The 13,683-nt window shown below is 43.3% G+C and overlaps 1 protein-coding gene across 2 annotated transcripts in view; it reads right to left on the reverse strand.

Moving 5' to 3' along the window:
* The window catches only part of LOC141084627 (cadherin-12-like), a 1,440,185-nt gene that overhangs the window by 75,424 nt on the left and 1,351,078 nt on the right, over positions 1–13,683 (reverse strand). For both annotated transcript variants that reach the window (XM_073569451.1, XM_073569452.1), the window contains one exon: positions 9,258–9,425. In XM_073569451.1, the coding sequence (XP_073425552.1) occupies positions 9,258–9,425 (168 nt within the window). The remainder of the gene's footprint in view (positions 1–9,257; positions 9,426–13,683) is intronic.

Raw genomic sequence — 13,683 nt, forward strand, 5'->3', positions numbered from 1 at the left:
AGTTCCAGTACACAGACACCAAACATTTATTTTTGTTTTATTTAAGTGCTGAAAAAAAATTCACAAATTTTTCCTGAGGAAGTGGTGATGGCTAACTCACTGAATGAATTTAAGAAAGGAATGGATGCTTTTCTTGTGAGTAACAGTATAGAAGGTTACGAATAACATAATATTATAGGTAGATGGTTGACCCAGCTGAGGGGAAGGAATTTTTTTCCCTATGGAGAAAATTGGCTTCTACTCTGTGGGTTTTTTGCCTTCCCCAGGATCAACAATGCAGAACAGCTGCACTAAAAATAGGCTGAACTAGATGGACATAAGGTCTTCCTTCAGCCTTCAAAACTATGTTACTATGTTACTATGTAAGAAACATTTTTTTTGCTTATGGTGCCATTTTCCCAGACCTGTAACATTTCCTTTTTTCTGAATATGGGGCTGTGTGAAAGCTTATTCTTTGTGCCCTAAGTTAATGTTTTTAATTTATACCATTTTGAGGCATATATGATGTTTTGATCCCCTCTTATTGCATTTTATTGCAATGATGTAGTAGGAAAAAATTGGTAAAAACATTTTTTCTCACTTATTAATGTATTGAATAGTCCTCTTGGGGGTTTTGAAGCTTCGATTGTCTGATTGCTTTTGCTATACTTGACAGTGCAGTACAAGCCTGTGTTAACAAGAGGATCATAATGACAAGCATGGGTGTCATCAGCAGACCACCGGCTGCTATGACAACCAAATTGGCACCCTGCTTTCACGTGATAGTGGCGTCAATGGGCGGGATGAATGATGCTTTTGCTGACCGCATGGGTAAAATGTAACTGGTTAACAGCCACGGATGGAGCATTGCCCAACCCATGACTGTTAAATGAACATGATGGCTAACTAAATCAGTCATCATGTTCAGGAAAAGATGTAGGCTCAGTGTGCGAGCCCGCATGATAAACAGGTACATGACCTTTGACATAAACGTATGTCAAAGGTTGTGAAGTGGCATTTGTATGGTACTGTAGTTCAGTCCCCATTTAGTTGAATAGATCTAAGCTGCAATAACTTCAATTAGATAGTAGTGGGCTATAATAGTTATTTAAACATATGTCATCATTATATGATAAATTTATGATGATTCAGAATCTGACCACTAGTACTTCCTGATCCCAAAATTGAAGATCCAATGTTCCCTTAATTTCTATGAGTTTGACAAAGGATAGTTATTTTCCACAAAAAGTGAAGTGAGAACCTCTTTACAGAAACACTGTAAAATCATGACATCTGGTTAGAATACATTAGAAAAACCTATTAAATGAACAGTGACATTTCACACATTATATTGAAGTTTAGCTATTTATCTGGTTGCCTAATTCTGAGCTTGAATATTAACAATGCATTGACCTGAAGATATAGGTTAATTTACAGGTTAATAGCTTTACTAATATGCTGGGCGCCTGCATGTATCCGAACGCTGGGGAGAAAATTTACGTTATTCCCTCAAGCAGCATTCTGTTTAAGTCATGCGGACGTGGTTGGTACTGTTCAGTAACTGTTTTGAGTATTTAGAGAGGCGGCTGTACCCGTGCTTCCGGACCTGACTGCCTCCATGTAGAGTCAGCGTCAGTCAAGGCTGGGGGCTTTGATACAGCCGCCGCTCTATATTCTCAGATCAGTGACTGAACCCACTCCAGTGCCACCCCCGTGAATGAAATTGGAATGCTGCTTGGGGGAATAAAAATAATTTTCTCCCCACAGCGCTCTGCTTAGTGCGGGCACCTAACAGGTTAGTAATGCTATTAACCTGCAGATTATCACCATGCCTGCAGGTCAATAGCATTTTTTCTGCTGACAGGTTCCCTCTAAATATGCATCCATAGGGCTGTAAACAGTCATTGGATCATAATACTGTTACTGACAATTCATGTCATGCTGGATTTTCCTTTTTTTTATTTTTTTTCCCCGTAGTCAATGTACCCATTTATTCAGACCACCTTTCCCCTGACAGCGGTAGTTACAACAGATCCTATGGTGATAGCTTAGATTGCGACTACCTCTTTAATCACCATTTAGATGCTGCAGTCAATCACTGACAGCAGTGTTAAAAAAAAGTCACTGCTGTGTTGATGGTCTCCAGTAATTTCCTTTTTACCTACATTGCCAGTTAACAAAACCAAAGCAGCGATGCCACGATTCATCATTGCTATTTCTCCATCTTTGTGGACTAGTTTTCTTTTTTAGAGGTTTAGAATTTGTGCCATATTCTCTAAACATTTTGCAACACATTTTGAGTTCTCTTTTTAAAAGTCTCCTTCATTTTCCTTGACATCTCTGCTAAGTCAGATGTTTTAGAGAGATTCATAAACTGTGACTTTTACCAAATGTTGCATTTTTTTGTGCATCTCTCTTTAGTCCTCTCCTGGAGTAAGATTTCTGGAGAAGCTTTGAATTTGGGGCATTTTTACAACTTTACTAACTTAACTTGCTACTCAAAAGTCCCAAAAACTGGTTAAAGAAAAGGAAAAGTGTTATTTTATTTAGGGAAAATGTAATGAACCCTGTTTGACATTTCAAGCATTTGAAGCATGAAAATGTCAATCAATACCGCATCCTTTTTTATTTACACCCCCTTGTTCCATGGAGCTTCACTGTGAATTTGATGAAAAAACCTTTTAATGCATAATCAATTTTCTTAAAGGGGTTGTTCCACAAGCAAAATACATTTTAATTAATAGATTATAGATTGAAAATAAGTTTCAACATTGGAGGTGTCAGAAAAATGTTCTTGTCCCCAAATAATCTTATAAATGTGTTCCTGTGTAATGGATGTGTCAGACAGTGCAAGAACATGGTTTGTGATACCTCAGCTTCTGGGTAGGGGAGGAAGCAAAAGAGAGTATACAGGCAGGACAGCATGTGATCACAAATTATTCTTTCTGTGAGGTAAAATATGTTTCTAAACAGGCAGGAAAAAGTTTTTCCTTAAAGAAACCAGCAACTGTGAACCCAAGTAGTCCTGTCTGTAAACTCTCTTTTGCATCCTCATTTGGCCAGTAGCTGTGGTATGATCAGACCATGTTCCTGTACAGTCAGGCATAGCATTACACAGTACATAGCAGGGGCACATTTATAAGTTTTTCTCTGTAACGTCACATCTTTTTTAACACATCGAATTGTGAAACTTATTTTTATTTCAAGATTCATTGATAAAAGTGTGCTTTGTCTGTGAGAAGACCTCCATAAATTACGTTGAGTAGTTATAGATCCCATAGACTAAGCATGTTAGTGTAGAATTAGAGGTAAAAAATAATGATCAGGAAAGAGGAAAGTTCCAATTATTTCTCCTGAAAGCAGAAAAAAGACAATGACATACAATAATCACATATATTTATCAAATGTGGAGTTATTAAACTAATTATAATTACATAAGTTGTTATTTAAACTGGGAATTAAAAAAATAGATCATATTTGGGAGAAACATATGATCTGCACGGTTTTTCTTTACTGTCAAACATTATTGATTACATCTTTTTCTCCTACAGACTAAAAGAAAATATTCTACATTTTGTACTTTTTTTTCAATGCAAAAGTGGTCATCCAATCAATAATTTAGCTTATGTGTCTATATTATAGTAAGAGGACAGAAAGTAGTTCTCAGCCACATCGGGTGATTGTTTATTTCCATGACAATAAAAGGAAGGAGCATGTGAATTCGAAGTATAGGAGGATGTCCCTATACACATCAAATGGTCAGGTGGTCCAATGAAAATCGATAAATTCCATTGATTTTCCTAAAATATGTATCGGCGCTTTTAGTCGATTTTGGTTGAGGTTTGTATTATAAGCCTAGCCGTTTTCCATCAAATCCGAACACTTTACTAAAGTGTGTCATATTTTCAACATCTCCTTCAGAACCTAACTATAATAATCACTTATACAGCACAATTATTACTTAAAAGCACTGTTAAGCATCTAATTGATTATCCACCTGACAAAGATCATTTATGAAACCTAAGACGGACATGTTATTGAGGTGTCGTCATTGGTAGCCAAAAAGAGTCACTATTTAGTTCATCAACTGCAAAGATTGGCTTTTTGAAGTAATAAAGCAAGTTTTATTCTGGAATAGGCTCTATATACAAAGACATCATTTTTAAGTTTCATTGTAATAAATGAAAGACGAGCTGAAATTGGCTTATGCTCATTTATCTAAAGGTCGTGTTACATGGTTGGTCAATGCAACCTATTAGGAAAAATACAAGAGATTGCACATGATCTTTGTAAAATGAGAGCTAAGGATTCCACTAATCCTCTGGCTACTTAAGTTATTCATTTATAAAGAAACATTGTTATTCATAATATTAAATGCTGAGAGATATCATTTTGACTGAACAGTAGTACAGATACCGTCAGGGGAAAATGTGGGTCTGCAGGTCTTTGAAATTCATGAAACGAAAAAGATGAATGTAGTTGAAAGAAAAAAGCCTCAGGTTACTAATCATTTTGAAGGAAAGTAGATCATCAAGAATTAAAAGAAGCTCCACATCTATGTCATCAGCTCCTGTAAAGGCCATGTTTTATCTCACTTTTCTTTGTGTAAAAGGTCATTCTAAAAGTGTTTATGCCACGCTCAGCACACACTTGATGCTTTGGACATTTACATATCGAGAATTACTAATAGTAACATTTTATGTACTCTACTTATCAGGCTAGAATATCAGCCACTATCACATACCATAATCACTATTTTGAATCAATACTCGTGCGCTAAAATTAGAAATGGGTCCAAGACATTGAAAAGGGGCAAACCCCTTCACTATATTTTTATTGTAGTTGCTGTGCAGATTTAGGCATAGTTATTGGCTTAGAAAACTATATAAAACATAAATCAAAGTTCTGGTGTGGGAAAATAGCCATCAAATAAGTCATCCAAAGATTGCATTCCTTTGTTTGATCTTGCAAAACAAGACAATTATTTAAAGTGGTTGTAGCACCCTTTCTTAATATTTCAGCGGTGCGTCACAAAATTAAAAAGCATACTTATCTCTTGGAATAGCACCAGTCTCCCTAATCCCAAAGCTATGTCTTCTGTCAGTTATGTGAAAAAACAATATCACTTGATCACTGCATGGCCACTGGCCAACTAAAGCCTTCATTATTTCAAGATACAGCGGGCCAGTATAAGGAAAATAATCAGTTCACCATCCTCATAAAAGAGGATCTAGGCAATGGAAGCAAGTGTGACCAATAGCAATGGACATACGTAAAAAAAAAAAAAAAAATGACACCTTAACACAGTTAATGAGATGGGAGCATGTAACATATTTAATAGTGGGCAATACTAATTAGCTTTTTGCAATTAGAAATAAGCAAATCTCTCAAAATTAGTTTTGTGTAGATTAGCTCGAAACAGTCAACAGAGTGATTTTGGTCTAAATAAAATCAGTGCTCACACTGATTTGAAAAGGCATTTATTATACTTCAAGATCTCTCCAGACCCAAAAGCTTAATGAAAGACAGAAGGGAAGGAGTTGAAATATAAATAAAAGTATATTAAACTCACCTGATCAAGACCCTCACCCAAATCTTTGTCTACACTGACACACTCGCCAACGCAACTTCTCATTTCCCCCACCCCTGTTTCAGCACTTAAAAGCTAAAGATCCACATGGAAGAGTTAGGGGCTTTGACATCTGCAGATCAGCAGAACAAGCCCAATTTGGTTCTACAAAGGTAAGTATAAAGTGTTTTGCTTGTTTTAATCCTTCCCTTCATGGCCCTTAAAAAAATCCAGAAAATGTTATTCGTCTAGCAGAAATCTTGCTAGATTCTTGCTATTTGAATTCTGGAAAATTTGACTACACCAGAATCTGATATTTTTTGGGAAATTCATATCAGATTTGATTTTTTTATTAATCATCCCTATCTATAATATAACGGGCTAAGCGTCACTCTGTCCGAAGCCTTTATAGACTGCGCAAGTGCGACGCGCCTGCGCAGTCTGGCTCCAGACAGAATGAGGCAGTCAGCAGTGAGGAGTGTGCATGGCACCCGGAGATGGCGGTATGCTTACATACAGAGATCTCGGGCGCCATACATACATACTTACCTGACCGGGAGGAGCGTTGCCGCGGTGCTTCTCTCCGGCCGGAGATTGGGGCAGGAGTGCGGCCGGAATCACGCATGCGCATAGCGCGATCCGGCGCCATTTTACAGAACACACATTTGCAGTGTGTCTTCAGCAATATGGCGCTGGAGAGCGCTATGGGCATGCGCGTACTTCGGCAACAGACTCCTCCCCCGGCCTCCAGCAGAATGTGACAACGCTGGAGCACAGAAAAGAAGGTTGAGTATAAATGTTTTTTTTGCATGTGTGCAGTTTAATAGGGGTGAGGGGGACCATGCATACTAGGATAGGGGGTGAGAGGACCATGCATACTAGGAAAGGAGGGGTGAGGGGACCGCGCATACCAGTAATGGGGGGTGAAGGGTAGCATGCATACCAGGATAGGGGTGTGAGGGGACCATGCATACCAGGATAGGGGGGTGAGAGGACCATGCATACCACAAAAGGGGGGTGAGGGGGACCATGCATGCCATGAAAGGGGGGTGAGGAGACCATGCATACCACGAAAAGAGGGTGAGGGGACCATGCAAAACACGAAAGGGGGGTGAGGGGGACCATGCATATCACAAAAGGGGGTGAGGGGACCATGCATACCACAAAAGGGGGTGAGGTGATCATGCATACCACGAAAGGAGGGTGAGGGGACCATGCATACCATGAAAGGAGGGTGAGATGACCATGCCACGAAAGGGGGTGAGGGGACTATGCATACCACAAAAGGGAGGTGAGGGGATCATGCATACCACAAAAGGGGGATGAGGGGTAGGTAGCATGCATACCACAAAAGGGGGGTGAAGGGACCATGCATTCCACGAAAGGGGGGTGAGGGTACCATGCATACACGAAAGGGAGGTGAGGAGACCATGCATACTATGAAAGGAGGGTGAGGGGACCATGCATACCACGAAAGGAGGGGTGAGGGGACCACGCATACCAGTATTGGGGGGTGAAGGGTAGCATGCATACCAGGATAGGGGTGTGAGGGGACCATGCATACCAGAATAGGGGGTGAGGGGGCCATGCATACCAGGATAGGAGGTGAGAGGACCATGAATACCACGAAAGGGGGGTGAGGGGGACCATGCATACCACAAAAGGGGGTGAGTGGACCATGCATACCACGAGAAGAGGGAGAGTGGACCATGCATACCACAAAAGGGGGGTGAGGGGACCATGCATACCACGAAAGGAGGGTGAGGGGACCATGCATACCATGAAAGGAGGGTGAGGGGACCATGCATTCCACAAAAGGGGGTGAGGGGATCATGCATACCATGAAAGGGGAGTGAGGGAATCATGCATATCATGAAAGGGGGGTGAGGGGTAGCATGCATACCACGAAAGGGGGGTGAGGGGACCATGTATACCAGGATAGGAGGTGAGAGGACCATGAATACCATGAAAGGGGGGTGAGGGGGACCATGCATACCACAAAAGGGGGTGAGTGGACCATGTATACCAGGAAATGGGGGTGAGGGGACCATGCATACCAGTATTGGGGGGTGAGGGGTAGCATGCATACCAGTATAGGGGTGTGAGGGGACCATGCATACCAGAATAGGGGGTGAGGGGGCCATGCATACTAGGATAGGAGGTGAGAGGACCATGAATACCACGAAAGGGGGATGAGGGGGACCATGCATACCACAAAAGGGGGTGAGTGGACCATGCATACCACGAGAAGAGGGTGAGAGGACCATGCATACGACAAAAGGGGGATGAGGGGACCATGCATACCACAAAAGGAGGGTGAGGGGACCATGCATACCATGAAAGGAGGGTGAGGGGACCATGCATTCCACAAAAGGGGTGAGGGGATCATGCATACCATGAAAGGGGAGTGAGGGGATCATGCATACCATGAAAGGGGGGTGAGGGGTAGCATGCATACCATGAAAGGGGGGTGAGGAGACCATGCATACCACGAAAAGAGGTTGAGGGGACCATGCATACCACAAAAGGAGGGTGAGGGAACCATGCATAGCACAAAAGGAGGGTGAGGGGACCATGCATACCGCAAAACGGGGGGTGAGGGGACCATGCTTACCACAAAAGAGGAGTGAGAAGACCATGCATACCACGAAAGGAGTGTGAGGGGACCATGCATACCACGAAAGGGGAGTGAGAGGAACATGCATACCACGAAAGGGGAGTGAGGGGACCTTGCATACCACAAAAGGGGAGTGAGGGGACCATGCATACCAGGAAAAGGAGTGAAGGGACTATGCATACCACGAAAGGGGGTGAGGGGACCATGCATACCATGAAAGGGGGGTGAGGGGACCATGCATACCACGAAAGGGGGTGAGGGGACCATGCATACCAGGAATGGGGGGTGAGGGTCCATGCATACCAAGATAGGGGTGATGAGAGGACCATGCATACCAGGATAGGAGATTGAGAGGACCATACTTACCAGGATAGCGGGGTGAGAGGGCCATGCAAACCAGAATATGGGAGTGAGAGGACCATGCATACCAGAATAGGTGGGTGAGGGGATCATGCATACCAGGATTGGGGGGTGAGAGGACCATGCATACCAGGATTGGGGGGTGAGGAGGCCATGCGTACCAAGATAGGGGGGTGAGGGGACCATACATACCAGGATAGGGATAAGAGGGTACCATGCATACCAGGATTGGGGGTGAGGGGACCATGCATACCAGGATGAGGAATAGGGTGCCATGCTTACCAGCATTGGGGGGTCCATGCATACCAGGATGAGGAATAGGGTACCATGCATACCAGGATAGGGATGAGGGGTGCCATGCACACCAGGATAGGATGGGGGCAGCACATACCAGGATGGGAGACCATATACCAATAAAAATGCTCGCCATCCAGGTGTAGAATGGGTTCATAGCTATTATACCTTATAATAATATATTTATATAGCAAACTTGCATATAAATAGCTATGTACAAAGTAACATCCATAAGGGATTTGGAGGTAGCAATCCTTGACTGAGGGAGCCCAGTAGCATATTAGATTATACCAGAAGTTGCTGTTACTGTTTTTTTTTTGACCTGGAAGCTTTTGCTTATGCACTTATGTAATGGTAATAAACAGCAAAAAAACTTTTGGATGCTATAAAAAAAATCCAGAAACCCAGATATGAAATATACTTAAACTGTACACTTACTTTTAGGAAATCTGGGTGGGTTGTCATTGACATCAGTTAGCGTTATATTAACAGTGGTAGTTCCCGCCAAGCCACCAAGTTGTCCTCCCATGTCCTTGGCTTGAATAAGTACTTGATATTGTTCCTTGACTTCTCGGTCCATGTTTGGTAAAGCTGTTCTAATGACACCTTCAAATAAAAAAGAAATTATAAGTTATATATTTCATTTAGATACCCATATTGATAGGGTTGTTTTTATGTCTACTCATTTAAATTCTGCTTTTGGATGGCCTGTTTTAAACTTCATGCAAATTAAAATCAAGTGAAATATCAACTTTTTAAGCACATTGAGAGCAGTATTAAATAGAAAAAGTCACACTTTTTGGTGTAAAAATAAAATCAAGTCATAAATGAGGATCAAAGGCAATGATAAATTGCCACCTCATTATTCAAAATAATATTGAGAATAGAAGTATACAGGAAGCTGTTCTTTTAAAGGGAATCTGTCATATTCTCACATGTTAGGAACCAGCAGATATAGGGTTAATCTGCATGTTAATGGCATTCCAATGTTTTCAGCTACCTTAGTGAAAGTGTATCTACTGGAAGAAGATGGATATTATCATCCTTGGAATTGTCAGAATTGGATGGGAAACTGATGATAGAAGTCTTGTGAGAGTATTTTGAAATACTTTTTTTCTGTAATATCAAGACATGGAATGCATATGGGTTTAGAAATGGTATTATTTCTGATGAGTGTTTTTAATTTTATAAAATGTAATAATTTTAGTGCACTTGCCCTTATAATTTGCAAAAGATACAGCAAGGTTTATGTACTTATAGACATGGAGACAATATCCCTTATTATGCCATTTCTATAATTTAGCAGGAGTAATATGCCACAACAGTTACCTGATGGATTCTTTATTTGATAGACTGCTGTATAAAAAGGCAGACAAAATGGCATATGCTGTGTTCGGCATCAGCATTGCCTGGTGCTGTAGTCTCCCATTCCAGTCCGGCTGCTGCGAGTGCTGTTCAGCACAGACGTTGGTCCCAGCATCTTCCTCAGGCTCATGGTATTCGTTTGGCTATTGTTGGATACCCAGCCAAATCTATGGTAATGAGCTATAGGCAGGTGCAGCCTGACACTTGGGAGTCTAAGTCCAAAGATCATCCGTCTGAGCTTGTCCGTGATGTGGCGCCTGCTCATTGGTGGTCAGACATTTGCTGCTCTGATGAGGTGGCGGCTCTGGATTGGCCCGCAGGTGATGCCTAAGCTGACTGGGCGTGAGTGTTTGGGTTGGAGCCTAATGTATAAAAGGCTCCCAGCGGCGCTTGTGGGCACACTAGTATCATTTATGTGTGGTTTATGAGAGTGGATAGTCTACCACTCTGCACATTTGAGTGTGTCGCTCTAATGTCTGAAAGTACTTATGTAGGCAGGTACGGTTAGAACTGGGTAGCTTTCCTTGGCTTAGCATCTGTTTCCTTCCTGTTAAATTGTTGGTTATGGTAGCTAGAGTAAAATTTTTAGTGTCACCCTGAAATTTACATTTTCACAGAGCTACAATATATTTATTTTTCCACTTAAAATTTTTTATTATTTTGGCATTTTACTTTTGTGGTAACATTGATGTGAACAGCAACTTTTTTTAATTTCAACATTTTTATTGATTTTACATATTAAATACATATTATGTAGTATAAACCATTACAACTATTTTTTAACTATTTTTTATCAAAAATAAAAATTTGCACACCTTACACAAACATATAAAACATTTGCACCCAATTAACCACATAGTGCAACCCTTCCTCCCTCCCTCCAGTGTAATCTATAAGTAGTTCATGGACAAAAAAGTAAAATTGGTTTACAGTTAAACAACTATGCATTGTAGTGCTTTGAATAGTAAATACAGAGCAGCCCTCACATAGTAGTACTCTAAACTGAAGGAGCTCACATCTCAGTAATGAAAACTGCCTCACAGGCAGACTTGTCTAGTTGCCCATAGCAACCAATTAGAGCTCAGCTTTCACTTCAGCTCAGCAGCTTCGGTGATGAAAGCTCCCTGTATAGTAAGCAATAATGACAATCTTACTATGAGGCATTTTTCACCTGACCAATATTGCTGCTCAGTAATGTTCATCCGCGTGTGTAGGGTGGATCTATCTGAGTGTGTTTGCATGTATTTGGTCATTGCATGCTTGTGTGTCTGGTGTACATGTGGTATTTATGAGGTGGTGTTGTGGTATTTGTGTTGTGTGTGTCTAGAGTGGTCTGGTGTTTGTGTGGTGTGTTGTGGCATGCTGTTCTTGTGGGTGTTAGGCATCAGGTTTCTCCCTCTGCACAGGAGGAATCCCGAGCCTTGCCTTCTGTGGTCTTCCATTCAGTCCTGGCCGCAGAGGAACCTGCTCAGCAAAGACGTCTGTCCCGGCATCTTCCTCAAGCTAGTGCTGTCGGGTTGGTTGCTGCTGCCATCCCTGGTTCAGCTATAGCAGCCTGCACTAGCCAGCGGCGAGCAGCTCCTGGGACTAAGTTCCTCTTTTGCTTCACTGAACATGTCCGTGGCTCAACCTATCATTGGAGTTCAGGGTTCACATGCCCAGGTCCCGTGCCTGTTATGATTGGACCAATAGGAAGGTCCCGGAAGGATGCTGCTATAAAAGGTTCGCATGGCTGCTCGGCCATGTGCTAGTATAGACTCAGGTGGCTAGTTGTGTGTGTGATGAAGGATGCTTGTGAACTGCTGACTGACTCATTATGACTCCGTAACAGGCTCCGGCATTTATCTTTTGTATTTCTGTGCAGCAACAGAATCCGCCGCTCTACTCACCGGGTGATGTTAACCCGCCTGTGTCCAGCTATTGCATTTTCATACAGCATCCGCCATTATCGAGCAGCAGGTAAAATCTGTGTACGGTGGACCCCGGGCTGCGAACACACCCTGATACCACCTTTTTATTACTTGGTGCGTTCCTCCAGCCCTAACATTATACTGGCGCCAGAGTCTGGCTAGTAATGGAGGACAAACAGCGACTTCTCAGGTGCATCCAGTGGCTGGAGGGCAGGTTGGCAGCTCTCAAGCGCCCAACCTCAGCTGTGAATGTAACCACGGTCACAGTTCAGGCAGCTATGGAGGCTGACTCCCATATGACCACTGTCATCACTGCCCCGATTTTGTCCCGCCTTCCACTGCCCGAAAAGTTCTTGGGCGATGGTGTTTCTTGTAGGGGTTTCGCCAGCCAGTGTGCTATTCAGCTTGAGCTGCTGGCTCCTCGATTCCCCTCCGAGCAGGCTAAGGTGGGATTTGTAGTTTCCCTCTTGTCAGGCAGGGCTTTGGAGTGGGCCACACTGCTGTGGGATGGTGGTGATAATGTGGAGCAGAGTGCCTCGAAGTTCTTGGCTACTCAGAAGCAGGTCTTCCTGGGACCGCAAATCACCCATGATACCACACTCCAGCTGCTGGCACTGTCACAGGGCTTGTCCTTGGTCAGCCAATATGCCATCCAGTTCTGGACCCTGGTCTCTGAGCTGGAGTGGCCAGACAAGGTCCTCATCCCAGTGTTCTGGAGAGGTATGGCTGACCACGTGAAGGACACCCTGTCCACCAGGGAGATTCCCACCACACTGGAGGAGCTTATCACCATCTCTACATGCATAGACCTTTGCTTTGTCGAGCGAGGTTTGGAGTGGGCCCAGTGTAGGTAGAGGTTTAGGTTTTTCTAAACCTCTGGAGTCTTCCGATAGGGCATCCGAGCTCCAAGAGGCCACGGAGGGTTCTAGTGCGGGAGCCAGGTATCGGTCCGCTCGAGCATCCGTGGTCTGTTATGTGTGCCGGCAGTTTGGACACCTTGCCAATAGGTGCCCACAGCGGTCGGGAAAACGCTCCCTTCCAGTGGTCATTGGAGGATGCTTACTGGACTCAGCGACGTTTTCCTCCAAGTTGTCCTTTGAGGGGATGCTGGAGTTTGGTTCCTCCACTCTGGTGGTGGTTTGCATGGACTCCGGAGCGGAGGGCAATTTTACATCGTCTGCCTTTGTTCAACAGCATGCAATACCCCTGGTTATGCTAGCTAAACCAGTCAATGTCAGAGTGGTGAATGGCGTGACTCTACCCTCACCGATTACCCACCAGAACACCCCATTGATACTCTCGGTGTCTCCATCCCATCAGGAGATGGTATCCCTTCTCGTCATGCCCGAAGGTATCGATCAGGTACTTTTAGGGGTCCCCTGGCTACGCTACCACTCCCCTCCTGTAGAGTGGTCCTCAGGGAGAATTCTGGGATTGAGTAAATCCTGTGAGGGTAGATGTCAGAGAGAGTGCGTTCAGGCTGCCTCCACCGAGGTCCCCACAGATCTTTCCTCTCTCTCCAACACTATCAACAGTATGCAGACATGTTCTCCAAGAAGGCAGCGGAGACCCTTCCCCCGCATCGCTTC

The sequence above is a fragment of the Dendrobates tinctorius genome, unplaced genomic scaffold, assembly GCF_039654945.1.
Source record: "Dendrobates tinctorius isolate UK_male_01 unplaced genomic scaffold, ASM3965494v1 ptg000025l, whole genome shotgun sequence".
Classification (NCBI taxonomy): domain Eukaryota; kingdom Metazoa; phylum Chordata; class Amphibia; order Anura; family Dendrobatidae; genus Dendrobates; species Dendrobates tinctorius.